Raw genomic sequence first — 26,036 nt, forward strand, 5'->3', positions numbered from 1 at the left:
CTGGCTGCAATGTTACTCTCTTTTCCTCACCCTCATCCAGCCTGTCTCCATTTACTGCTGACCAGCCCCTCAAACTGAGTGGAGCTGAAATACCTGCAGATATGTACATGGGTAGACATGTATGGGATTGTGGGTATAGATGAGTAGATAGACGGGGGGATGGATAAGTGGTTGGATGGACAGATGGATGAATAAGTGGACAGTTGCATGGATAGGTTGGTGATGGATAGGTTGGGAAATAAATGGATGGATGGATAGGTGGTTGGATGAATAAATGGATAGATAGATTGGTGGGTGGATAAATAGAGGATGGATAGTAGAGATGTAAATGGACAGATGGATAATAGGTCTATGGACAAATGGATGGGTGGATGAATTAGGTAGATAGGTGGATGGATGGGTTTGTGGACAGGTCGGGAGTAAATGGACCAATGGTTAGGGGAATGGATGGATGGGTAGATGAGCTCACGAATGGGAAGGGTAAAGAGTGGGAGAAGAAATGATGAGTGGAGCTATGTATGGACAGCGAAGGGCAGAGGATGTCACCCTGCGTGTATTCCAGGTGGGAAGAGATGAGTGGAGGATGGATACATACAGATAGATTGGCAAATAGTTAGGCAGATGGGGTGAACTTACAAATGGATGAATGAGTGGGTGGGTAGATTAACAACTAAGTGGACAGATGGGTGGGTGGAGGGATGGGTAGAGTAATTGGTTGTGTGGGTGGGAGAATGGATGGATGGGTAGGTGGAGGAATGGATGTAGAAATGGACAAATCAGGAGTATGCCAAGTGGGCAAATGGACGATTACATGGGTGGGTAATTGGATGAAAGGCTAGGCCTGCCCTGCGTTACAGTGCCCCTGTCACACACTCCTTTATTAAGATTAAGCATCCCTGGTGTGTGCTGTGTCCAGTGCTATCACCTTTCACATCATGTAATGCTCCAAATGATGCTATCAAGTTGGGATAAGTCTCTCCATCTGACAAGTGAGGAAACAATGCAAGTCACTTGCTCAAGGATGCAGCAAGTCAGTGGCAAAGGTGGGGTCTGAACCCACCCATAGCCAACCAGAGGCATTCCATAATCAGTGCTCCTGCCATCCAGAAGCAGAGCCCTCTAGCGGAGGAGGTGTGATTTGAGGCCACTGGATGTGGACAGATAAGAGGACTGCCCCCTCAGAGTGGGGCCTGCCTGAGAGACGACTTGGTAGGGGGGTGGGACCTGGATTGTCCCCCTCTACATTCCCTTTATCCTCATTTCATATCTAAAAACAGGAAGTCGTGTGCTCCAGTCCCACAGCCGAAGTCTTAGAGCGGGGCTCTAACCCATGCTGCGTCCCTCAAGGGGCAGCTTCGGAAGTTGGCCATCTAGAGAACATTCCCCAGCAATACCCCCGACTCCTGGCTCTCCTGCCCTTCCACAGTCCTGGGGGGGGGGCAGGGAGGGGACAGCGCTGCATCATTCCCTGTGGCACTCCTCTCTGGGGCCATTAACAGACGCCTCCCCATCGATCGGATCTGCTAAGTGCTGCTGATTCAGGCGAGTGGGGGTGGGGGCCCCTGGGGGCAGAGGGGGTAGGAGCTGGGCAGGAAGAGAGGGGAGTCCAGGAAGGAGGTGGAGAGAATTGGCAAAGTTCCCTGCCACCCCCATTTTCCAGATGACGCGACTGAGGCCCAACCAGCTTTGTAGGAGGCGGAGTCTCCCCAGGGTCCCTCTCTGGCTGTCCTAGGGGAGGGGGCTCGGGGAGCCACGAGGCCCCTCCCTGCCTCCCTCCATCTCCCGGCAAGCTTGGAGGGGCGGGGAGAGAGAGCCAGAGGAGGAGAACTCAGGCAGCTCTGCAGAGGGGGCCAGGAGCTCGGGTGTTTGGTACCCCCAGCCCCACCGCTGTTGCTGCTGCTGCAACGGGGACACAGGTGAGGACGGCCCGAGAGGGAGGGGGAGGGGGACCACCACTAGCGCTGTCCTCATCCTTCCCTGGTCCAGCCCCCACGCCCCAGCCCATCCTGGGATAGTCCCCAGGGGTCCCACTGGACCTTGCCATTCCCAGGCCTCCTTCCGTGGACCCCACGCCCTCTCCCTGCCTATGCCACCTTCTCTCCTACGCCTGGCTGGGTTGCCTCTTCCTCCTGCTGCCGCTGCTGCTACTGCCACTGCCAGCCACAACGCCAGCCCCTCGGGTGTGGTTTCCCCAGACCTGCCCAACGGTGGGACCCAGCCTTCTCCCGGCCTCCCCTGCCAGCTTCCTGCAAAGCCCAGGAGCCCCCCTGCCTGGAGACACACCCAACTCCCTTTCAACACCCCACCCTCCTCTTAACCCCATTTTGGGGGTAACCCTCTTCCTCTTATTTAGTCTTCATAGATCCCCTGGGTGCTCTGGGACTGTGCCCAACTTCCTAACATTTGAGTCCCAGCCCCTTGGAATTCCCCAGGCCCCTTTTTCCTCCCTGTAGAACTCCTGAGACTGTCGACCAGGCTTTCTTGGCCCCTCTAGATACCCACCTCCCCCAGATAACTCTCAGCCTCTCAAAAAATAACCCAGCCCCCTATCTACCCCTTTGGATAACCTCTTCCCCTCTCCAGCCCTACTAGGTGGCCCTCGCCTCTCCTTTCTTCCCCAGAACTCCTCTGGAGTACAGACATCCCCCCAGGCTATTCTTGGCAACTCTAGGCAGTCCCAAGACACCTTTCAGCCTCTTTACAACCTCCTGGATCCACAGCCACCCCTCGAGATGCACCAGCTCCCTTTCCAGATCCATGAGGGGGGTCTAACCCTCTTATGCTTCCCCTAGAAGCTTGAGGGTGTGGACAACCCTCCTCACCTGTCTCAGCCCCTCTAGAACCCCCACTTCCAGACACTCTCAGTCTCTTTCAAGCACCTCTGGTCCCATTTCTACCCCTGTGGATGCCCCAGTCTCCTCTCCACCTCCACAAAGGAGTTCCAGGCTCTTCTGCCTTCCCTGAGACTCTTGAGAGTGTAGAGAACTCCCCACGTGTTTCTTGGCCCCTCTAGACGCCCCCAGACACCTCTCAGGCACAGGCTAACTCCTTAGAATCATCTCAGTCTCTCTAAACCCTCCTCAGCTCCTTCTTGGCCCCATCCCACACCTCTTTTCTGTTCTCTATGTCCCCAAGTCCCTTCTTAGTCCCTCAGGACATTGCCCAGTCCCCTCTAGGCTCTGTAAATGTCCCCCAAACTCCTTCCCATCTCTCTAGTTCTTCCTCCTGGTTCCTCTTGGCCTCTAGACACCCCAGTTTCCTTGTTCAGGTGCGCTCAAGGCGTCTCCAAGCCCCCACCATCCTGGAGACAGCCACATTTACTACACGCCACCCTCACTAAGTCTCCCTGGGCTTGGGGAGCGGCACGATGGCGGCAGGCCTGGCCACGTGGCTGCCTTTTGCCCGGGCGGCAGCGGTGGGCTGGCTGCCCCTGGCCCAACAGCCCCTGCCTCCGGCACCGGGGGTGAAGACATCTCGAGGAGATGAGGTTCTGGTGGTGAACGTGAGCGGACGGCGCTTTGAGACCTGGAAGAATACGCTGGACCGCTACCCAGATACCTTGTTGGGCAGCTCGGAGAAGGAATTCTTCTACGATGCTGACTCAGGCGAGTACTTCTTCGATCGCGACCCTGACATGTTCCGCCATGTGCTGAACTTCTACCGAACGGGGCGGCTGCACTGCCCACGGCAGGAGTGCATCCAGGCCTTCGACGAAGAGCTGGCCTTCTATGGCCTGGTCCCCGAGCTAGTTGGTGACTGCTGCCTTGAAGAGTATCGGGACCGAAAGAAGGAGAATGCCGAGCGCCTGGCAGAGGATGAGGAGGCCGAGCAGGCCGGGGACGGCCCAGCCCTGCCTGCGGGCAGCTCCCTGCGGCAGCGGCTCTGGCGGGCCTTCGAGAATCCACATACGAGCACTGCAGCCCTCGTTTTCTACTATGTGACCGGCTTCTTCATCGCCGTGTCAGTCATCGCCAATGTGGTGGAGACCATCCCATGCCGTGGCGCTGCACGCAGGTCCTCGAGGGAGCAGCCCTGTGGCGAACGCTTCCCACAGGCCTTTTTCTGCATGGACACAGCCTGTGTACTCATATTCACAGGTGAATACCTCCTGCGGTTGTTTGCTGCCCCCAGCCGTTGCCGCTTCCTGCGGAGTGTCATGAGCCTCATGATGTGGTGGCATCCTGCCCTACTACATTGGGCTTTGGTGCCCAAGAATGACGATGTCTCAGGCGCCTTTGTCACCCTGCGTGTGTTCCGGGTGTTTCGCATCTTCAAGTTCTCCAGGCACTCACAGGGCTTGAGGATTCTGGGCTACACACTCAAGAGCTGTGCCTCTGAGCTGGGCTTTCTCCTCTTTTCTCTAACCATGGCCATCATCATCTTTGCCACTGTCATGTTTTATGCTGAGAAGGGCACAAACAAGACCAACTTTACAAGCATTCCTGCGGCCTTCTGGTATACCATTGTCACCATGACCACGCTTGGGTGAGTGCGGACTCCGTGTTGGGGGCTGCCCGATTACACTCACCCTTTCTGTAAAATTAGGAAGTTTAAAGAAATGATCTATTTCTTTCTTTCTTTCTTTTTTAGATGGAGTCTTACTCTGTTGCCCAGGCTGGAGTGCAGTGGCAAGATCTCAGCTCACTGCAACCTCTGCTTCCTGGGTTCAAGTGATTCTCCTGCTTCAGACTCCCAAGTAGCTGGGATTACAGGTGCATGCCACCATGCCCAGCTAATTTTTGTATTTTTAGTAGAGATGGGGTTTCACCATGTTAGCCAGGCTGGTCTCAAACTCCTGACCTCAGGTGATCAGCCCACCTTGGCCTCCAAAGTGCTGGGATTACAGGCGTGAGTCACCGTGCCTGGCCTCTTTCTCTTTTTGAGCTTCAGTTTGCTAATCTGTACAAACTGAAGGAGCTGGACTTACTCTTCAGATCCCTCCCAGCTCTGACAATGCCTTGATTTTCTAGGCAGGAGACTTGGGTTCAAGGATTGTCTTAGTGCTCTCTTTCTGTTGATGTGTTGTCTCATGGCCTCAGTTTTCCCTCTGTAAAATGGGGAATGCTGATCCTTTCATCATCTAGAGAGGATTCAATGACATCACAGTTGTGAAAGTTCTCTGAATGTTTCTGGTGCAGGATACATAGGTGTTGGCTTTCTAGCACCTCTTTTTCTGTTTTGGGAACCCATGTCTCCCAACCTTCTAGAATTGTCTGCTGGGTGGGGGCACTACTTCTGTGCCTTTGTGATTCTTGATGTTTCCCAGAACAAGATGTTTTCAGCTTTTTTTTTTTTTTTTTTTGGTCAATCCCTGCAGAAGAAACAGAGTTCGGATAAAAGTACAAATGGAATCATCGAACTCATGAGCTTTCTAAGATACTGTCTAGGGCAGATGCTGTGATCCTTCTCTAAGTTTTCATCACTGGGATTGGGTATACAGTTGGTGCTCAGTATCGTTGAAGGAATGAATGAAGAATTGGGTTTGCTCAGTTTTTCATAGAGAGGTAACAAAAAAAAGTTGATTGGGTTTGGTTTCTAAACGTAGAAACCCCAATTCTAGTTGGAGGTCCAGGATCAGACCGACAAACAAATACAGAGCGCTGACAGTAGGCTGGAACTGAGTATTTTGATTTTACTCTATTCAAGTCCTCACAACAACTCTGTGAGGGTGGATGTCTGCCCATGTCTCATAGTTGAGGACACGGTCTGAGATGACACATCAGAAGCCAGCAATGGCCAAGTTGGAGAGAACTTTTGAGCAGAGTCCTGAATGCTTAAAATGTTCAAAATACAGAAAATAAGGAACAGCCATCCTAGGGCACAGAGAAAAGGCTTAGAGGCTGAAGACTGCAGAGGCTGTGTTTCTGTGGAGGAGTTCTGATTGGTTCTGTGGTCAGAACAAAAATATGCAGTGTGATCTTGGGCGAGTCAGTTACAGAACCTCCCTGATCTTCAGGGGAGCTCTCTGTGAACAAGTTAGTAAGGTTGGCTTGGCTCTACTCTATGGGAGGTGGGTGGCCATGGAGAAACAGGGGGGTTTCAAGGGCTCTCCCCTGTTTTGTCATATGTGGACAGTTTTCAAGGATTCCCCTACAGGGAAATGAAAAGGGGTCCTACCTAGACCGGGTAAGAGAGGCAGCCAAAACCAACAAAACACTCAGCCTGGGACTGAAGCCCTTCGACTGGCCCATGGTGCTGGGACTCTCCTCCCAGGAGGCTGTGTTCACTGTCTGTGACTTCCTCATGCTCCCCTCTGTTGGTTTTCATAGATTTCTAGCTGACTCAGGTGCTTGGTATGTAGCTTGGACAGGGGCAGCAGATGGTAGGGGTTGAGGGCCAGCCCTATTTCTCACTTGACTCCCCAACATTTTACAGAGCAAGAAACTGAGGGGCTCAGAAGGTTTGAGTGCCTGGCCAGGGTCACAGAGCTAGTCCGGATTAGATGGGATGGAGTGGGGGACTGAAAGGTAGGTGGGCACTTTTCCTGACCTTGGCCTACCTCCCCTCACTCCAGCTACGGAGACATGGTGCCCAGCACCATTGCTGGCAAGATTTTCGGGTCCATCTGCTCACTCAGTGGCGTCTTGGTCATTGCCCTGCCTGTGCCAGTCATTGTGTCCAACTTTAGCCGCATCTACCACCAGAACCAGCGGGCTGACAAGCGCCGAGCACAGCAGGTAACTGCACTTTCCATCCGAGCACCTCCTACTCCCTACACCCCAGGCCAGTCTACTTTGGGGCTTACCCACCTGACCTTTTATCTCCTGTCTCTGCAGAAGGTGCGCTTGGCAAGGATCCGATTGGCAAAGAGTGGTACCACCAATGCCTTCCTGCAGTACAGCAGAATTGGGGCCTTGAGTGGTTGGGGCCTGGATTGGGGTTGCAGTGAGCCATAACAGGGGGATGAAGGTGCTGCCCTTATTGCTCTGCTCCATCCACTCCAGGCAGCGGCAGTGGCGAGGAACAGGCTCTTTGTGTCAGGAACCGTTCTGCCTTTGAACAGCAACATCACCACTTGCTGCACTGTCTAGAGAAGACAACGGTGAGGCCTAATGTGAGGTGGTATAGCAGAATAGAAAGGGGTCCCTCTGAGGCCATGCCAGCTCTCTCCCTTGGATGGGAGGCTCACTACAAATTGTGGAAATCACACAGAGCTTCCTGGAAGAGGCTACAGGAGAGCCAAGCCTTGAAGGATGGGCAAGGGAAGGCAAGAGGGAGCAATTTACAGAAAGGAGAGAACAGCCTGAGCAAAGGCTTGAGGGTGGGATCAGCTCCCATGGGATGCCCCGTGACCCCGCCTCCCTTCTGCCCACAGTGTCATGAGTTCACAGATGAGCTCACCTTCAGCCAAGCCCTGGGAGCCGTCTCGCCAGGTGGCCGCACCAGCCGCAGCACCTCTGTGTCTTCCCAGCCAATGGGACATGGAAGCCTGCTGTCTTCTTGTTGCCCTCGCAGGGCCAAGCGCCGTGCCATCCGCCTTGCCAACTCCACTGCCTCAGTCAGCCGTGGCAGCATGCAGGAGCTGGACATGCTGGCAGGGCTGCGCAGGAGCCCTGCCCCCAGAGGTCCAGCACCTCCTACCTGCTAGCCACACCTGGGGAAGCTCAGAGCTTAGACCAGAAGCTCTGAGATTCCATGACTCCAGACCTAGCAAGTCAAGCTCGACCCAAACCCCTCCATGCTGGAAGTTTGAGCTTTTCTTGTCTGGATCTCATTCTTCATCCTTCTTTTTTTTTTTTTTTTTTTGAGACAGAGTCTCACTGTCACCCAGGCTGAAGTGCAATGGCGAGATCTCAGCCCACTGCAACCTCCACCTCCCGGGTTCAAGCGATTCTCCTGCCGCAGCCTCATGAGTAGCGGGGTTACAGACACATGCACCATGCCCAGCTATTTTGTATTTTTAGAGAGAGGTTTTGCTTTGCCATACCCAGATAGTCTCAAACACTCCACCTCAAGTGATCCACCTGCCTCAGCCTCCCAGTGCTGAGATTACAGGCATGAGCCACCTCGCCTGGCCTCTTCATCCATTCTTTCACCAAATGTTTATTGAGCACCTATTGTGTGGCAGGCACAGTTGTAGGCAACTTGGATGTGGCAGTCAATGAACAGACAGAAGCCCCTGTATCCTATTCTAGTGGGATAAGACAGTTAACTTCTATTCTAGTGGGATAAGACAGTTAATAAACAAATACATAGATCATATAGCATATCAAACAGCTGTAAACGCCAAGGAGAAAAGTCTGTCAGGGATGGGGGCTAGAAAGCATAGAGCAGGCCAGGTGTGGTGGCTCATGCCTATAATCCCACCACTTTGGGAGGCCAAGGCGAGCGGATAACAGGAGTTCGAGACCAGCCTGGCTAACATGGTGAAACCCTGTTTCTATTAAAAATACAAAACTACTAGCTGGGTGTGGTGGCGCGCACCTGTAATCCCAGTTACTTGGGAGGCTGAGCAGGAGAATCACCTGAACCCGGGAGGTGGAGGTTCCAGTGAGCTGAGATCGCACCATTGCACTCCAGCTTAGGCAACAAAGCAAAACGCTGTCTCAAAAAAAAAAAAAAAAGAAAAAAAAAAAAAAAAAAAAGCATAGAGCAGGTGGTGATGCAGATTTTTTTTTTTTTTTTTTTTTTTTTTTTGAGATGGAGTCTCGCTCTGTCGCCCAGGCTGGAGTGCAGTGGCGCGATCTCATTCACTGCAAGCTCTGCCTCCTAGGTGCACGCCATTCTCCTGCCTCAGCCTCCTGAGTAGCTGGGACTACAGGTGCCTGCCACCACACCTGGCTAAGTTTTTGTATTTTTAGTAGGGACAGGTTTTCACAGTGTTAGCCAGGATGGTCTCGATCTCCTGACCTCATGATCTGCCCACCTCGGCCTCCCAAAGTGCTGGGATTAAGGCATAAGCCACCGCGCCCGGGCTTTTTTTTTTTTTTTTTTTTTTTTTTGAGACTGAGTCTTGCTCTCTTGCCAGGCTGGAGTGCAGTGGCTCAATCTTGGCCCAGTGCAACCTCCGCCTCCTGGGTTCAAGCGATTCTCCTGCCTCAGCCTCCCAAGAAGTGGGCCTATAGGCATGCGCCACCACACCCAGCTAGTTTTTGTGTTTTAGTAGAGACAGGGTTTCACCATGTTGACTAGGATGGTATCAATCTCCTGACCTCATGATCCACCCACCTCGGCCTCCCAAAGTGCTGGGATTACAGGCATGAGCCATCCTGCCTGGCTGCGTTTTTTGGTTTTTCTTTTGAGATGAAGTTTTGCTCTTGTTGCCCAGGCTGGAGTGCAGTGGTGCAATCTCGTCTCACTGCAACCTCTGCCTCCCGGGTTCAGACGATTCTCCTGCCTCAGCCTCCCGAGTAGCTGGGATTACAGGTGCCCGCCACCATACCCAGCTAGTTTTTTATATTTATATTTATATATTTATATATTTATTTATTTATTTATTTTTGAGATGGAGTCCTGCTCTGTCGCCCAGACTGGAGTGCAGTGGCACGATCTTGGCTTACTGTAACCTCCGCCTCCCGGGTTCAAGCAGTTCTCTGCCTTAGCCTCCCAAGTAGCTGGGACTACAGGTGCGTGCCACCATGCCCAGCTAATTTTTGTATTTTTAGTAAAGACGGGGTTTTGCCATGTTGGCCAGGATGGTCTCAATCTCTTGACATTGTGATCTGGCCACCTCGACCTCCCAAAGTGCTGGGATTACGGGCATGAGCCACCGCACCCGGCCAATTTTTTATATTTTTAGTAGAGATGAGGTTTCACCATGTTGGCCAGGCTGGCCTCAAACTCCTGACCTTCAGGTGGTCCACCTGCCTTGGCCTCTCAGAGTGCTGGGATTACAGGCATGAGCCACCACTCTCAGTTGCTGATGCAGTTTTAATAGTGTGGTCAGGGAAGGCTTTACTGAGGTGACAACTGAGCCAAGACCTGAAGGAGGCAAAGGAGTGGGCCATGCAGAGGAAGAGCTTTCTAAGCAGAGTGAACAGCCTGTGCAAAGGCCTTGAGGCAGATGTGGGTCCACATTAGAGACATAGCAAGAAAGCTATCATGGGTGAAGGAGAGTGAGCTAGGGGGAGAGTGGTAAGAGGCAAACTCAGAAAGGAGTGAGGGTCCCACCTTAGATCCTACTGTAGACACTTTGTAAGGACTTGGACACTGTTAGGAGTAACCATGAGAGATAACATTTTCATGTTTATGCTCACTGTGTTCCAGACACTGCTCTGAGCACTTCGTAACATTTTCAATCTCATTTAATCTCCACAGCAACCCTATGGGAGATAGTGTTCATTCCACGCTACAGATGAAGAGAAGAGAGAGGTTTGGAGTGGTTAAAGTAGGACCAGGATGTGAACCCAGGACTGTCTGACTCTAGAGTCCTCACTCTTTACCACCATAATTGGGGATGCAGGAGAAGTACTTACGTACTTAGCATAGTGTCAGGGACCCAGTAGGTGCTCATAAATGCCATGATTGCTATGGCAAGTATTAAGATAACTTTTTTTTTTTTTTTTTTTGAGACTGAGTCTCACTCTGTCGCCCAGGCTGGAGTGCAGTGGCGCAATTTCGGCTCACTGCAAGCTCCGCATCCTGGGTTCACGCCATTCTCCTGCCTCAGCCTCCTGAGTAGCTGGGACTACAGGTGTCTGCCACCACGCCCAGCTAATTTTTTGTATTTTTAGTAGAGATGGAGTTTCACCATGTTAGCCAGGATGGTCTCAATCTCCTGATCTCGTGATCCACCCGCCTTGGCCTCCCAAAGTGCTGGGATTACAGGCATGAGCCACCGCGCCTGGCTGATAACTTTTATTTATTTATTTATTTATTTATTTATTTATTTTGAGATGGAGTCTCATTCCGTCACCCAGGTTGAAGTGCAGTGGTGCAATCTCAGCTCACTGCAACCTCCACCTCCTGGGTTCAAGCAATTCTCCTGCCTCGGCCTCCCAAGTAGCTGTGATTACAGGCATGCGCCACCATGCCCGGCTGATTTTTTGTATTTAGTAGAGACCAGGTTTCACCACGTTGGTCAGGCTGGTCTTGAACTCCTGACCTCAGGTGATCCACCCGCCTCGGCTTCCCAAAGTGCAGGGATTACAGCATGAACCACCGCACCCGGCCTAAGATAACTTTTTAAGAGCCTTCCATCTTCTCCACAGCCGCTCCAGCCTCAATGCCAAGCCCCATGACAGCCTTGACCTGAACTGCGACAGCCGGGACTTTTTCGTGGCTGCCATTATCAGTATCCCTACCCCTCCTGCCAACACCCCAGATGAGAGTCAACCTTCCTCCCCTGGTGGTGGCAGCAGGGCCGGCAGCACCCTCAGGAACTCCAGCCTGGGTACCCCTTGCCTCTTCCCTGAGACCGTCAAGATCTCTTCCCTGTGAGGGGTAGACCTGCCCATTCAGAAGGTCCTCTTCATTTTTGGGAAATCCTTTCCAAAGCCATATTTTTGGGAGGCAGAGAGAGGCAGGCTTGGACACCCCTTCTGCCCCCCTACTGAGAACTATGCAATGGAGTTTCATGAAATGGTCCACATAGTGGGGAAGTAGCCAGGAAATGGGAAACTTCCCCCTACCCCAGACATTTTTCCTGGTGGGAGCTGAAGTACTGGGCTTCCACAGGCCCCTGGCCTCCTTGCCCCGCACACACTGGCTGGCCCCACTCTCCCAGCTGGACTCCTGCATGCTCCTCCCCTTGGGCTCTCAGTTGAAGGTAAAGCTTTGATCTGATATCTGAGGTCTGGCCTAAGAAGGAGAGTTGAGATTTCCTCCTCCCTCTGGCTGGGATATGGAGCTTTGGAGGTTCAGATAAGAGATCCCTCACCTCTGATCTGGCCTCTACACGAGGTCCTCACCCTCCATCTGGCCCAACAACTCCCAGATTCTGAAGCTTGGAATGCAAACACAGGCTTCATGGGCTGTGGCCTCTGCAGTGACCTGCCATCCCCAGGCCTTGCCTGAGGGGTCAGGCTGCCTCTCCCAACACACACTTAGATAGCACAAATTCTACCATCCCCTTCCCTGGCTGCTGGAAATGGGACCCCGCAACCCTGTCCTCTGCCAGGCCCCCAGCAAACTCTAGCAATAGCAGCTGCTGCCGTGTCATTATGCAAAGCCTCTGACCAGTTTGCTGCAGCATTTACATCTGCCCTAATCAGAGGGGCCACCTCTAACTACTCCTCCCTCCTCTCTCTCCTCTGGTTTGCCTCCTTCCTGGGTTGGGCTGGAGTCTGGACTGGCCGAGATAAGAGCCTGGCAACCAGCAAGAGCTGGGCTGTATTTGGAGATCATGGGTTGATTCCATGTTCTTGGGCAAGGGTCCAGAAGCATCAGGGGCTCAGGCCTGGGATGTTTCTGAACTTTGGGAGTTATAGGAGACAGGAGGAACTTCTCCTCCTCCTCCCCACAATTCCTTTTCCCATATTCTTTCTTCTCCCTCTTGGGTCACCTTCCAGAACTCTGCTCTCAGGCTGAAATCTGGCATCATCTCAGTTCCCTGTCCCCAGCACTGTCCCCATGGAGCTGGCGACTGACAAAGATGTAGTTTCCATCAGTCAATAAACCTGAGAGGAGAGATGAGGACTGAGTATCTCCTGGTTCTGTGGATTTGAGGGCTGGGTTGGGCTTGGGGGTTGAAAACACTCTGATTTCAATCCCTTTTGGCTAGGAGAAGGGCTGGTATGGGTCAAGGTATGGGAGATGGATGGTTGGTGATGTATTCTGGAAGATGGGGATCCAGGAGAAATGAAAGAACGTGTTTGAGGAGTCCATCTACAGCCAGTGAGGCAGGCCAGGGGGTCCTGAGACATTCCTCCTTGGATATCATCCGCGCCAGCTTCCTGATTCACAGATGGGGAAACTGAGACCCAGAGAAACACACAGTTAGAGGAGACTTAAACCCAGGCTTCCTGACAGCAAACAACTCTGAATTTAACCCTAATAAAAGCATCACTTGGTTTGGTGAATTTCCTTTCCTTGTGGACGCCCCCTACATTCTCTCTTCTGGGCTACTGGCTACACTAGGCTAGGTGTGGCTGAGTTCTGTAGAGCACTGAGCAGACAGACCATCGATTCAGGTTGATCTGGGTTCCAGTCCCTGGGTGAGAGAATCATTTACCTTCTCTTGCCTCAGGTTGCTAATCTGTGAAATAGGGATAATTAATTTAGTCACCAAATATTTATTAACTTCCATTATGTGCCAGCCCTAGGGATACAAAGGTGGGCAAAGTAGACATTGTCTCTGATGTATAGTTGAGCATGGAAGGCAGACAAGTAATTACAACATGGTGTGGCAGAACTAAGATCCATGGGTTATAGAAGCATGCAGATGGCAGGAGAACTTAACCTGGCCAACACACAAGGAATGAGTTGGAGTTAGCCAGGCAGCAAAGGAAAGGATGCAATGTTCTGGGCAGAGGGAAACAGCTGTGCAATGATCTGGAGGTTAGAGAGTGAGCTCAGGCCTTTGGGGAACTAACAGTATTCAGTCCAGCTGGGGAGGAGAGTGTGGGGCTGTGAGGAGAGAAGATGGGAGGTAGGCCAGATAACAAAAAGCTTTGACGTTATGACGTGAATTTTGAACTTCATCCTAAAGATAGTGGGGACTTCTAAAGGCTTTTAAACAGAAAAGTCATGATGAAGTTTGTGTTTCAGAATGATCATTCTGGCTGTGGAGAGCAGATATAGAGAAACAGTCCTGGAGGAAGAAAAGTAGGGAGGAGCTTTTATAATAGTTTAGGTGGTAGGGGACAGTGGCTTGGACTAGAGTAGTGGCAGTAGAATTGGAGAGTCTAGAGATTTGGGAGGTAGAATTGGCAGGACTTAGGATTGACAGGCATGTGGAGTTGAGGAAGAGGAGAGCAGTCAGGTTGACTCCCAGGTTCTGGCTTGGACAACGGCTGGATGGGAGTGCTATTCCCTGGTAAAGGGAACATCAAAGCTGTTAGCACTCAGTGCTAGGTACATAGTAAGTACTTGGTGAAGGGTAGCCATGATTACTATCTTGAGTTCAGGTTTAGATGTGTAGTGAGTGAAATATATGGGGCTGGAGTGAGATGATCATGAGAAGATTCAATGTGATAATGTGCATTTGGCACAGAGCCATGAACACAACAGTCCTGGTAAATGTGAAAGTCCCCTCCTCCCATTAAGTCTCATGAGCAGAAAACACTACTTAAAACCCATTTATTACTTACACCTTTCAGGGAAGAACTTCAACTAGGGTTAGTATCTGAAGGGAGGCAAGGCTATACTCAAAACAGCTTTCCCATGGTCTCTTTCAGTCAACCTGTTGTATGGCTTGTCTCCTAAGACTGGAAGTGAACTCCAAGTTCTTGGTTCATCAACTCATCTGAACCCCATAACCATTCCCTGAGGTAGTCTGGGCAGGCATTATCATTCTCGTTTTACACATGGGTAATCTCAAAAGCAACACAATGACTTGCTCAAGATCATACAGTTGGTAATGGTCCATCTGTGCCTGGAACTGAGGTCTTTCTGGCTCCAAAGCCTGGGATCCTTCCACTGCACCACCATGCAGACTACTTTATTGAACACTTCCTATGTGCTGGGCACAACACCAGGCCCTTCAGAAGCATTAATCTCTGATCCTCAGATTGGAATTATCATTGCCAATTTATAGAATAGAAATTGAGGATGGGTGCCCACTTCGCACCACATATACTAAACTTAGAACGATACAGAGAAGATTAGCATGGCACTATGCGAAAGGATGACACGCAAATACGTGAAGCATTCTATAAAAAAGTAAACAACAACAACAAAAAAAATTGAGGACGGGGTGGGAGTTAAATGACTGACAAAGATCAATCAGACAGGAAGGGCAGAGCTAGGATTAGCGTGTAGCTCTCCAGCTACTCAATAGCAGGGATTCTGCCAACCCCATTTCGAGACGCTGACTGGTGACAGAGCTGATTCATAAACCTCGATCGACCCAAGCAAACTCAGTTTCAGAAAAAGGCTGGGCTTGGCCAGGCACGGTGACTCACGCCTGTAATCCCAGCACTCTGCGAAGCCGAGGCGGGAGGATCGCTTGAGCCCAGGAGCTGGAGATCAGCCTGGGCAACATAGCGAGACTTTGTCCCTACAAAAAAGTGAAAAAAAATTAGCCGGGCGTAGTGATGCGCGCTTGCGGTTCCAGCTATTCGGGAGACTGAGGCGGGAGGATCGCTTGAACCTGGGAGTTGGAGTTTGCAGTGAGCTATGATCACGCCACCGCATTCCAGCCTGGGCGACAGAGTGAGACCCCCGTCTCGATTGGGGTGGGGGGGGAAAGGCTGGGCCGCGCCTGCGCACTAGCCATAGGGCCGGGGAGGTCAACGCGAGGGCGAGAGTGCTGTGGTGCCAGAGAAGGCGTGTCTGTTCCCCAAACAACCACTGTCCCCACGGTGCTTGTCTGTCCCAAGGTTGGTCGGTATGACGCGAGTGACGGCGTCTTTTAACCAATCACCGCAGAACTCAGGCTGTTGCCGGGGTGAAGCGGTGTCCGCCTCCCCCGGAAGGATATTTGTAGGTGGGTGGCACCGGAAGTGACGCTAGAGGGGAAATGCTATGCTCTGGGAGTGTTGATGTTTTCCAGTCATTCCGGCTGACAGCGTTCAAGTTGGAAGCCTGGAGGGGAGGTGTTTTTCCTGTCGTACGTGGGACAGGCCACGCTGTCCGTCCGCAGTACCGACGACTGCGAGTCAGAGCTTCGGGGAGAAAAGTGAAGAGCAAGACGGGACCCACGGGGAGAAAGGCTGAGAACCAGGGTGTCGACTTTGACTGAAATTTGAGACGGAGGGCACCGGAGGGCGAGCACTCGTCTGTGATTGGCCCGTGGGCGTCGTCGAGGACCCACGCAGCTGCTCAATTGGTTGGTGTTCGCAATTGTTGTGGCTGCGGCGGCGATTTTGCCCACGTACTTCCGAGCAAGGGGCGTGGCTGTGCCCTGGCGCGCGTGCGCAGCGCCCCGGAGCCCCACCCGGTAGTGCAAGAACCTGCGAGGGGGCGGAGCGAAGAGGTGCTTGTTTTGGTTCTGTTTCCTTTGAAGCAGAAGGCCGGAACAAGCGTAGCAATAAATTTGCTGGACTTGGAGAGAAGGTTACGACAAACTCGCCGCACTGCCTTCATCTTGGACTTTACATCCGGGTTTCCTCCCGGCGTGACCCGCGCGCCGCCGCCGCCGAGGGTTCTCGAACCGGTGCCGCGATCCCTTTATCCGGGTTTCGCCGTTCCCGTCGTGCCTAGCGCACTACACTAGCCCTCATCCGGGTTCTCTCCCGGCGTGCCTCGCGCCGGGTTTGTTGGGGGGTACTCGGCGGTGCAGCCATGACTATACTCCCCAAAAAGAAGCCGCCGCCTCCCGACGCCGACCCCGCCAACGAGCCGCCGCCGCCCGGGCCGCTGCCCCCGGCGCCGCGGCGCGGCGGGGGTGTGGGCGTGGGAGGCGGCGGCACGGGCGTGGGCGGCGGCGATCGCGACCGTGACTCCGGCGTCGTGGGGGCCCGTCCGCGAGCTTCGCCACCGCCTCAAGGCCCGCTACCAGGACCGCCGGGCGCACTTCATCGCTGGGCGCTGGCCGTGCCCCCTGGTGCAGTGGCGGGTCCCCGGCCACAACAGGCTTCTCCACCTCCTTGCGGGGGCCAGGTGGTCCCGGCGGCGGTCCCGGCGACGCGCTGGGCGCAGCGGCGGCGGGTGTGGGTGCCGCGGGCGTGGTGGTGGGTGTGGGTGGTGCCGTAGGCGTGGGCGGCTGCTGCTCCGGGCCTGGGCACAGCAAGCGGCGACGTCAAGCTCCCGGGGTTGGCGCGGTTGGCGGGGGCAGTCCCGAGCGTGAGGAGGTCGGCGCAGGCTACAACAGTGAGGACGAGTATGAGGCGGCTGCAGCACGCATCGAGGCTATGGACCCTGCCACTGTCGAGCAGGTAAGAGCTGCGGGATGAGGGGTGGGCGGCTACGGCAGATGTGACCCCCAGGCTGTGAAGAGACTCAAGGAAGGCTGTTTGAGATCGCCCCAAGGGATTCAGGCGTTTTCACTGGGCCTGACAGTCTTCTCTGGTGGTAGGGGTGTGAGACGCCTTCTTTCTCCCTCAGGGATTTGGGGCTAGAGGCTACGATAAAGGTGGCAGACTTAAAGATGGGATCCGAGGCCCTTTTAGGGTCTATAGTCGTCATTCAGTCCTTGGGACCTCATCTTGTAGGCCAATAGGTGGGAATTCTCCAAGAGACAGGTAGGATCGCGCCCCTCATGAGCAGGAGTCTCAGGTCTTCCAAAAGACCTAGGTCTGTGTTCAGTGGCTTAAGAGCTCTTTTTCTCTGGGATAGAAGTTTGAGATTCCCCCTCCAGGAAAGTCAAATAAGGTGGAGACCTCAGAGATCGGGTCTGAACATCCCCAAGGAGCCTAAGCCCTTTCAAGAGTCTGAAACACTCTGCATGTAGGACAGTCCTCTCCCGCTTCGCTAGGTAACATGGCACAGGACCACTGAATAGCCAGACCTGAGACCTCAAGGATCCTAGTTTGTCTTCAGGTCCTGAGAGTCCTTATTGTAGAATCAAGGTCCTGACACACACACCACATGCTCCCTTTAAGGACAGGGATCTTCTAAGCTTTTTCCAGGGATGTAAGACTTTTCGCAGGGAGATATGATTCCCTTGCCCTTGGGGACAGGGACCGAAACCAACACCCAAGGACCAGCAGCTTTACTTGAGTACAAGAGACTCATCCGCTTTCTGAGTGACAAAGGTCTGCATTGCCTATCAGTGGCTGAGACCTACCTCTTCGGAGACAAGGCCCTGAATCTCTTCAGGATCTTAAGCTTCTTGTAAGAAGAGATGGGCCTTCAGCGCCCCCACCAGGGGCCTGAACCTTTCTTCAGGAAAATGAAGACTCACAGCGTGGGATCCTAGGGCCTAAGATCCACCTGCTTATGGACTGAGGTTTTTAGAGACCGAGTCTGAGGCCTCTTCGGGGGCGTGGTGTCCTGCTGCAAAGGTCTCAGACAAGGTGAAGCCTTAGAAGAATCTTCTTCTCAAGACTGGTGTCTGAGTGGTTTTGGGGGTCTGAGACTCCCTACCCCACAAGCATATGTGACCTTTTTACCCCAATTATAAGGGACTGAAACATACCTTGGGGATACAGTATCCCATTTTCCCTTTGTAACAGGGGTTGAGGCCCTCCCCTCTTTGGCCTAAGCTTCTTGTCAGGGACATGTAACCCTTGCCTTGGGAACTTGAGCCTGAGACTACTCCTCAGGGGACATGGGCAACATGGGATCCCAGAGATGATGTCTGGGGCCTCCCTACAGATCTCTGCCTACATTTAAGGGCCTGAGACCCACTGTGCCAAGGACACTTGAGCTTTCCTTCAGGGACGAGAGACTCATACATACCCTGGTGACTTGTGTGTCTAGAGGTAAGGTCTGAGCTTCCTCCTCAAGGAACTTAAGGTGTACCCCTGAGAAACAGGAGGACTCCTCCCCTGACACTTGAGCCCTGAGACCCTTCCCTTGGGGCATGGATAAAGGATCCCTGTGGAACAGGGTCCTGAGTCTACCTCCAAGGGTTTGAATCCTACCTCAGGTGTGCGAAGGCCTGTTCCCCACCTTAGGACCTGATTTCTGAACCTGTCCTTAGGGTACTGTCACCTCACCTCAGACAACATACATACACCCTAGTCATAGGGGTCATTTAGGGACGTAAGATTTCCTGCCTCAGGGACTTGGGCCTCAGACTCCCAATTCCTTTCGGGGACATGAATAGGGTAGGATTCTGAGGAAAAGAGTCTGGGCCTGAGCTTCCTCTCTGGGACAAGATATCGTTTGCCTTAGGGACTGGGGCCTGGCTCCCACTTGGGCATGAGGCTCTCCCCCTACCACACCAGGCATTCCTTTCTGTACTGGGAGAGGAACGTGAGGTCATCCTCTGCCATCGGACAGAAGGACCTGGATGCTCTTCAGGGGCATATGACCCCTTATCCTGAGCTCCCTCATGGCCAGGACCAAGAAGATCCTCCTCCTTTCTATGAGAAGATTGTCAGGTCCTGGGGACATGGAGTCTGGAGCCTCCCTTCTGAAACCAGGAGCGATTCCAAGTTTCTCCCTGACCTAGCTATGCTTGTTTCTCACCTCTAGATCATATAATAAGTTTTGAACTGCTTTTGACAAGCTTTTTTCTTCCCAGGGACAGGAAAGGGGTTTGGGACATCGCCACTCTGGGGAAATTCTCCTCCCACATTCCTTTTCCCCTTGGCTCAGTAAATCTTTCTGTACTTCACAGGGGCCCCAAGCCTTGTCTTGAGCTCCCTGTTCTTGTTCCCTTCCTCCCATCATTAATTCTGGCACGATAAGCCATCTGTACTCAAGGGTCAAGACCAGTTATTTCTTCTCCCTCTGGTTGGGTAGTTTCTTTCCTCCTCTAGAAACAGGGAGCCATACATCCCTGGTTCCATCAACAGAGAGAAAGAACATCCTGTGCTGCCATGGTAACTCAAAAACACCTCCTTATGCCCCTTGCAGTCCCTCTCTTATACTTGTCCTCATAAGAATATGGAAGTAAGCCGGGCATAGTGGCGCATGCCTGTAGTCCCAGCTACTCGGGAGGCTGAGGCGGGAGGATCACTTGAGCCCTAGTTCAAGACCTGTTTGGCAACATAGTGAGACCTCACTTTTTTTTTTTTTTTTGAGACGGAGTCTTGATCTGTCGCCCAGGCTGGAGTGCAGTGGCGCTATCTCTGCTCACTGCAAGCTCCGCCGCCTCCCGGGTTCACGCCATTCTCCTGCCTCAGCCTCCCTAGAAACTGGGACTACAGGCGCCCGCCACCACGCCCGGCTAATTTTTTTGTATTTTTAGTAGAGACAGGGTTTCACCATGTTCACCAGGATGATCTCGATCTCCTGACCTCGTGATCCGCCCGCCTCGGACTCCCAAAGTGCTGGGATTACAGGCGTGAGCTGCTGCACCCGGCCGACCTCATCTTTATTAATTAAAAAAAAGAATATGAAAATCAAGTTCTGTGGGTTCATGAACCTGCCCTTCCCATGACAGAGAGGCTTTCTGTCCCCACACTTTTTGGGACAAATAAGATGATCCTCTTTTCCCTGCCTCACCTGGTCCAACTTGAGAACTTTTGGGGATGAGAAGAGGGAAGATTCCTCCTGCCACCCCAATCTTGGTCCTAAACTATCACTAGGGGTGTTTGTAGTCTGGAGGTCAGTTGGATCCCTTGGAGAGAGGCGCGTTAAGAGGGAGTCTGGATGGCGATTCTGGGGTTCTGACTGCTTGGGCTTCCTCTTTGTCCTAATTCTCTTGTATCCCTACTTCCTTTAGGAGTCTTTGGCACCGTGGGGTCCAGGTGCTGGGTGAGTGGTGATGTCAGGGGTTCCCAGGCATGGCTGTCTTGCTGAGAGTCTGCTCTATGAAAAGGTTGGCCTGTAAGCATCCTGAGTTTGGAGACCCCACAGAGCTCTTTGAGAGGGGGCATGTGAACTGAGGTGGTGGAAAAAGCTGGGTGTGGCACCATAGTTGATGACTGGGTTCCAACTCTGGGTCTTTCAGGGCTTTGCTGGATGAACCAGGGTAGGTTCTACCTATGCGCTCTGGGCCTCAGTTTCCTCACTGGCCAGGCAAGATGCTGGTGAGGTGTTGTTTGGGATTTTAGGGAACTCAGTCCAAAGCTCTCTGGACCTGGAGGTGGCAAAGAATGGTGGAAGTCTTTTGAGGAGGAACTGGGTTTCTCCTCTCTCTTCCTGCTCCTCTGTTCCCTCTCAGCCATCCAAGCTTGGTGGGCAGGACAAGCAGCCTGTTTGTGTGAGGCTCACGGTTGATGAACAGCCTTTTTTTTTTTTTTTTTTTTTTTTTTTTTTTGAGACGGAGTCTCGCTCTGTCGCCCAGGCTGGAGTGCAGTGGCCGGATCTCAGCTCACTGCAAGCTTCGCCTCCCGGGTTATGCCATTCTCTCGCCTCAGCCTCCCGAGTAGCTGGGACTACAGGCGCCCGCCACATCGCCCGGCTAATTTTTTTGTATTTTTTAGTAGAGACGGGTTTTCACCGTGTTAGCCAGGATGGTCTCGATCTCCTGACCTCGTGATCCACCCGTCTCGGCCTCCCAAAGTGCTGGATTACAGGCTTGAGCCACCGCGCCCCGGCCTGAACAGCCTTTTTTTGTGGGCAGCCCTGTTGTAATGAACAAGCTCAGTGGGATTTCCTGTCAGGAGGCCTGTTGGATAGTGGTGTGGAGGTAGAGTTGTGTGTGGAGTTGGGGCTTTGGAGCAAGGCAAGTTTTGAGCCATCATCCCTCAATTCTCTCATCACCTTCCAGACTTCAGCACCTCCTCCTTACCTGCTTTATAGCTTTAGGTAAACTACTTCCCCCCTCAGCTGCCCTTTTTGCAAAAGTTTGTTCATGCCCAGGTGTATCTGATCTTGCTCGCCTTGGACCTTGACTGGTTCTTCCTCTTGCCTAGAATGGGCAGTTTGCCCCAGGTTCATCTTCGTTCTTCCTAGGAGCCTTTGTCCACTCCTAGTAACCTATCTTTGGTAGCAAAGGCCCTTCATTTGGCATCTAGGAACCTGCTGATTTCTTGGGTTCTTCTTACCCCAACTGGAATTGGGTAGCTAGCTGGTGGGAAAGCAGGAAGGGGTCTTTTCCCAGGCAATGTGGATTTGAGTCCTGTTTCTGCAGTAAGCTTTTGTGTGGTCTTCGGCCAGTTCCCTTTTCTGGTTCTTAGTTTCTCCCTCCATGAAATGGGTAGTGGTGAGGAGGGAGGTTGGACTCATTGCTCTGAAGCAAGTTACAGTTCTCTTCCCTGCTCCCACTCCCCTCACCCTTCATGAAAGTTTTAAGTGGGACCCCTTGGCCTTTGGGGGTTGTGGTAGGACATTTCAAGCAGTGTTCAGCATCCTTCTTGGCTGGTGCTGAGCCCTTGGGTGTGTTTCTTTTAACAACTTAAATGAGCATTCATGTACCATGCTCTTCACCTATTTGAAGTGTACAGTTCAGTGGCTTTTAGTATATTCACAGATTGGTGCGTCCATCACATCACTACAGTCAATTTTAGAACATTTTCATCACCTTAAAGAGAAATCCAGCACTCTTTACCCATGATCCCCCAATTTCCTCATCCCCTTCCAGCCTCTGGCAACCACTCATCTACTTTCTGGCTTGATTAATTTGTCTATTCTGGATGTTTCATGTAAATGGAATAATAGAATATGCAGTTGTTATGTGGCTTTTTTCACTTAGCATAATATGCTAAAGGCTTATCCGTGTTGTAGCATGTATCAGTACTTCATTCCTTTCTATTACTGAATAACAGGATCTTGGGTTGTTTTTGTTTTTGTTTTTGAGGTGGAGTCTCGCTGTGCTGCCCAGGCTGGAGTGCAGTGGCGCAATCTCAGCTCACTGCAACCTCCGGCTCCTGGGTTCAAGTGATTCTCCTGCCTCAGCCTCCCGAGTAGCTGGGACTACAGGCATCCACCACCGTGCCTGGCTAATTTTTGTATATTTAGTATATATGGGGTTTTACCATGTTGGCAAAGCTGATCTCCTGAACTCCTGACCTCAGGTGATCCGCCTGCCTTGGCCTCCCAAAGTGCTGGGATTACAGGTGTGAGCCACCGCACCCAGGCGATCTTGGAGGTGTTTTTTTTTTTTTTGTTTTTTTTTTTTTTTTTTTTTTTTTGAGGCGGAGTCTCGCTCTGTCGCCCGGACTGGAGTGCAGTGGCCGGATCTCAGCTCACTGCAAGCTCCGCCTCCCGGGTTCGCGCCATTCTCCTGCCTCAGCCTCCCGAGAAGCTGGGACTACAGGCGCCCGCCACCTCGCCCGGCTAGTTTTTTTGTATTTTTAGTAGAGACGGGGTTTCACTGTGTTAGCCAGGATGGTCTCGATCTCCTGACCTCGTGATCCACCCGTCTCGGCCTCCCAAAGTGCTGGGATTACAGGATTGAGCCACCGCGCCCGGCCGATCTTGGAGGTTTTTTATCCTCCTGCCCTCAGTGGCCTAACCAAATGTTGGTGCCTTGTGCTTCTCCCCTTCTGCCCTGGAGGGCTTGTGTTGGTCCTTAGAGACTATTGTGTCTATGTTTCTCATTGGATGGGTTGCCTGTGGTTTTTTTTGGTTTTTTTGTTTGTTTGTTTGTTTTGAGACGGAGTCTCACTCTGTCCCCCAGGATGGAGTGTAGTGGCGCCATCTCAGCTCGCTGCAACCTCCACCTCCCGGGTTCACGCCATTCTCCTGCCTCAGCCTCCCGAGTAGCTGGAACTACAGGCGCCCACCACCACGCCTGGCTAATATTTTTGTATTTTTAGTAGAGACGGGGTTTCACTGTGTTAGCCAGGGTGGTCTCGATCTCCTGACTTCGTGATCCACCCACCTCGCCTCCCAAAGTGCTGGGATTACAAGCGTGAGCCACTGTGCCCAGCTCGCCTGTTTTGTCCATGGAGCCAGGCTAGTGTTCCTGGGTGCTTTGCTGGAGGGGGTGGTCTTGGCACCAGGGCTGCTGGGACAGAGCTGTGAGTCCCAGAATGCTAAACACCTCTTGGCCATGGGCTCTGGGAAGACATCTGTCCATGAGCTGCCACTGCTGCTGCCATCTTTTGCCCCCTTCCTGCCTCAGTGGCAGCTCATCCATCCATAGGCAGGGTCAGTAGTTTCCCATGCTGAGAAGGGAGATTCGAGGCCCCTGCTGCCTTAATTCTAACATCCTATTCTGGAGGATGGTAGGCAGGTGGACCCTGCAGCGTGGGATCCATGCCATGTTGTCTCACACCCTTGAGGCACTAGGGACAGACACCAAGGAGTGCTACCAAGAGGGGTGTGTTCGTTTCCTGTGGCTGTTGTGACAAATGTTACCACAGACTAGGTGGTTTAAAACAACAGAAGTTGGCTGGGTGCGGTGGCCCACCCCTGTAATCCAGCACTTTGAGAGGCTGAGGCGGGTGGATCATGAGGTCAGGAGTTCAAGACCAGCTTGGCCAAGATGGTGAAACCCCATCTCTACTAAAAACAGAAAATTTAGCTGGGTGTGGTGGCAGGTGCTTGTAATCCCAGCTATTCGGGAGGCTGAGGCAGAGAATTGCTTGAACCCAGGAGATGGATTGGAGGTTGCAATGAGGTGGAGGTTGCAGTAAGTTGAGATTGCACCACTGCACTCCAGCCTGGGCGACAGAGCGAGACTCCATCTCAAGAAAAACAAAACAAAAAACAGAGGTTTATTCTCTCACAATCTGGAGGCCAGAAGACCAAAATCAGTTTCACTGCTTCCAAATCAAAGTGTTGGCAGGGCCACACTCCTTCTGGAAGCTCTCAAGGAGAATTTAGACCTTTTCTAGCCTCTCGTGGCTGCCAACATTCCTTGGTTTATGGTTGCGTCATTCTAATCTCTGCTTCCATCTTCATTGCCTTCTCTGTAAATTTGGTTTCCTTTTCTGTCTGTATTGAATTTCCCTCTGTCTCTCTTTTATAAGGACACTTGTGATTGCATTTAGGTCCTACCTGATACTCCAAGATAATCCCCATCTCCAGATTTAATAATGTAAGTTCATTACATCTGCAAACACTTTTTTATTTTCTCTTTTTTTTTTTTGAGACAGAGTCTCGCTTTGTCACCCAGGCGCAATCTCGGCTCTCTGCAGCCTCCGCCTCCTGGGTTCAAGCTATTCTCCTGCTTTACCCTCCCGAGTAACTGGGATTACATGCGCCCACCATCACGCCCGGCTAATTTTTGTATTTTTAGTAGAGATGGGGTTTCGCCATGTTGGCCAGGCTGGTTTCAAACTCCTGACCTCAGGTGATGCACCTGCCTCAGCCTCCCAAAGTGCTGGGATTACAGGCATGAGCCACTGTGCCCGGGCTTTTCTTTTCTTTTCAGACAGGGCCGTCCTCTGTCACCCAGGCTGGAGTGCAGTGGCGTAATCTTCGCTCACTGCACCCTCCACTTCCTGGACTCAAGTGATCCTCCAGCCTCAGCCTCCCGAGTAGCTGGGACCACAGGTGCGAGCCACCATGCCCGGCTAAATTTTGGTGTTTGTTTGTTTTTGAGATGGAGTCTCGCTCTGTCGTCCAGGCTGGAGTGCAGTGGTGCAATCTTGGCTCACTGCAACCTTCGCCTCCCAGGTTCTAGCAATTCTCTTGCCTCAGCCTCCTGAGTAGTTGGGATTACAGGCGCCTGCTACCACACCCGGCTAATTTTTGTATTTTCAGTAGAGACAGGGTTTCACCATGTTGGCCAGGCTGGTCTCGAACTCCTGACCTCAGGCAATCCACCTGCCTCGGCCTCCCAAAGTGCTGCAATTACAGGCGTGAATCACCATGCCTGGCCTGTATTTTTTGTAGAGATGAGATTTCGTCATGTTGCCTAGGCCAGTCTTTAACTCTTGAGCCCAAAGTGATCCGCCTGCCTTAGCCTCCCAAAGTGCTGGGATTGCAGGCATGAGCCACCACGTCTGGCTCTACCTTTTTCATTATAAGGTAACATTTACAAGTTCCAGGGGGGTTAGGGTTTGATATCTTTGCGTGGCTATTAACCAGCCTACTAGAGAGGCTTTTTTCCTTCCTGGGGAAAGGAAGGGAACTCATTAAGTGGTCTCTTACTGGGCAAAGCCCTGTAATATTTGAGTCTGCCCAGCATCCCTATTATTGGGAGGCTTGGTATCCCCATTCACAGATTGGAAAACTGGCTCAGAGCAGTTCATCACATAGCTAATAATTGGTGGAGCTAGATTAGAACCTAAGTCAGTTGGGTTCCACAGCCTGCTGCTCCAACTTCACTTGGGCCTTTAGACTTCTAGGTTACAGAATCTTGCCTTATCTCCTGGGATCCTCTGGTGTTAGGGAGCTTTACTCAGCCTTTTTGTGGAGGCTCAAAGATATGGAGGGACATTCCCACAGTTCACAGCCTGGACTTGATGATCTCAGACCAGGGCATTGTTGGAGCTTAAACTTATCTATGGCTGAGCTATCCTCTACCCCCCACCCCTACCAGCCCTTCCTGAGCAACATTTTCTCCCGAAGGGAGAAAGAAAAGGGCCAGAGCCCAAACTCTTCAG

The 26,036-nt window shown here is 52.3% G+C and overlaps 2 protein-coding genes and 1 non-coding gene across 3 annotated transcripts in view; all 3 read left to right on the plus strand.

The window, feature by feature from the left end:
* Positions 1 to 1,572: 1,572 nt before the first annotated feature.
* On the plus strand, positions 1,573 to 12,959 carry KCND1 (potassium voltage-gated channel subfamily D member 1). The gene is given in 8 exon segments (XM_033201878.1): positions 1,573 to 4,167; positions 4,169 to 4,200; positions 4,203 to 4,485; positions 6,515 to 6,677; positions 6,777 to 6,861; positions 6,945 to 7,042; positions 7,316 to 7,565; positions 11,132 to 12,959. Coding segments are annotated over 8 exon segments (1,959 nt in total). The 5' UTR covers positions 1,573 to 3,367; the 3' UTR covers positions 11,380 to 12,959.
* A 1,694-nt stretch (positions 12,960 to 14,653) lies between these two features.
* LOC117078608 lies at positions 14,654 to 14,760 on the plus strand. Its single transcript, XR_004435056.1, has one exon. It is a non-coding gene; the product is annotated as a U6 spliceosomal RNA (small nuclear RNA).
* Positions 14,761 to 15,540: 780 nt separating this feature from the next.
* OTUD5 (OTU deubiquitinase 5) overlaps positions 15,541 to 26,036 on the plus strand; it is a 36,652-nt gene continuing 26,156 nt past the window's right edge. Inside the window, 2 exon segments of the mRNA XM_033201177.1 lie at positions 15,541 to 16,630; positions 16,633 to 16,916. Of these exon segments, the coding sequence (XP_033057068.1) occupies positions 16,324 to 16,630; positions 16,633 to 16,916 (591 nt within the window). The 5' untranslated portion in view covers positions 15,541 to 16,323.

Source organism: Trachypithecus francoisi, unplaced genomic scaffold (assembly GCF_009764315.1).
Source record: "Trachypithecus francoisi isolate TF-2019V2 unplaced genomic scaffold, Tfra_2.0 Lachesis_group6, whole genome shotgun sequence".
Lineage (NCBI taxonomy): Eukaryota > Metazoa > Chordata > Mammalia > Primates > Cercopithecidae > Trachypithecus > Trachypithecus francoisi.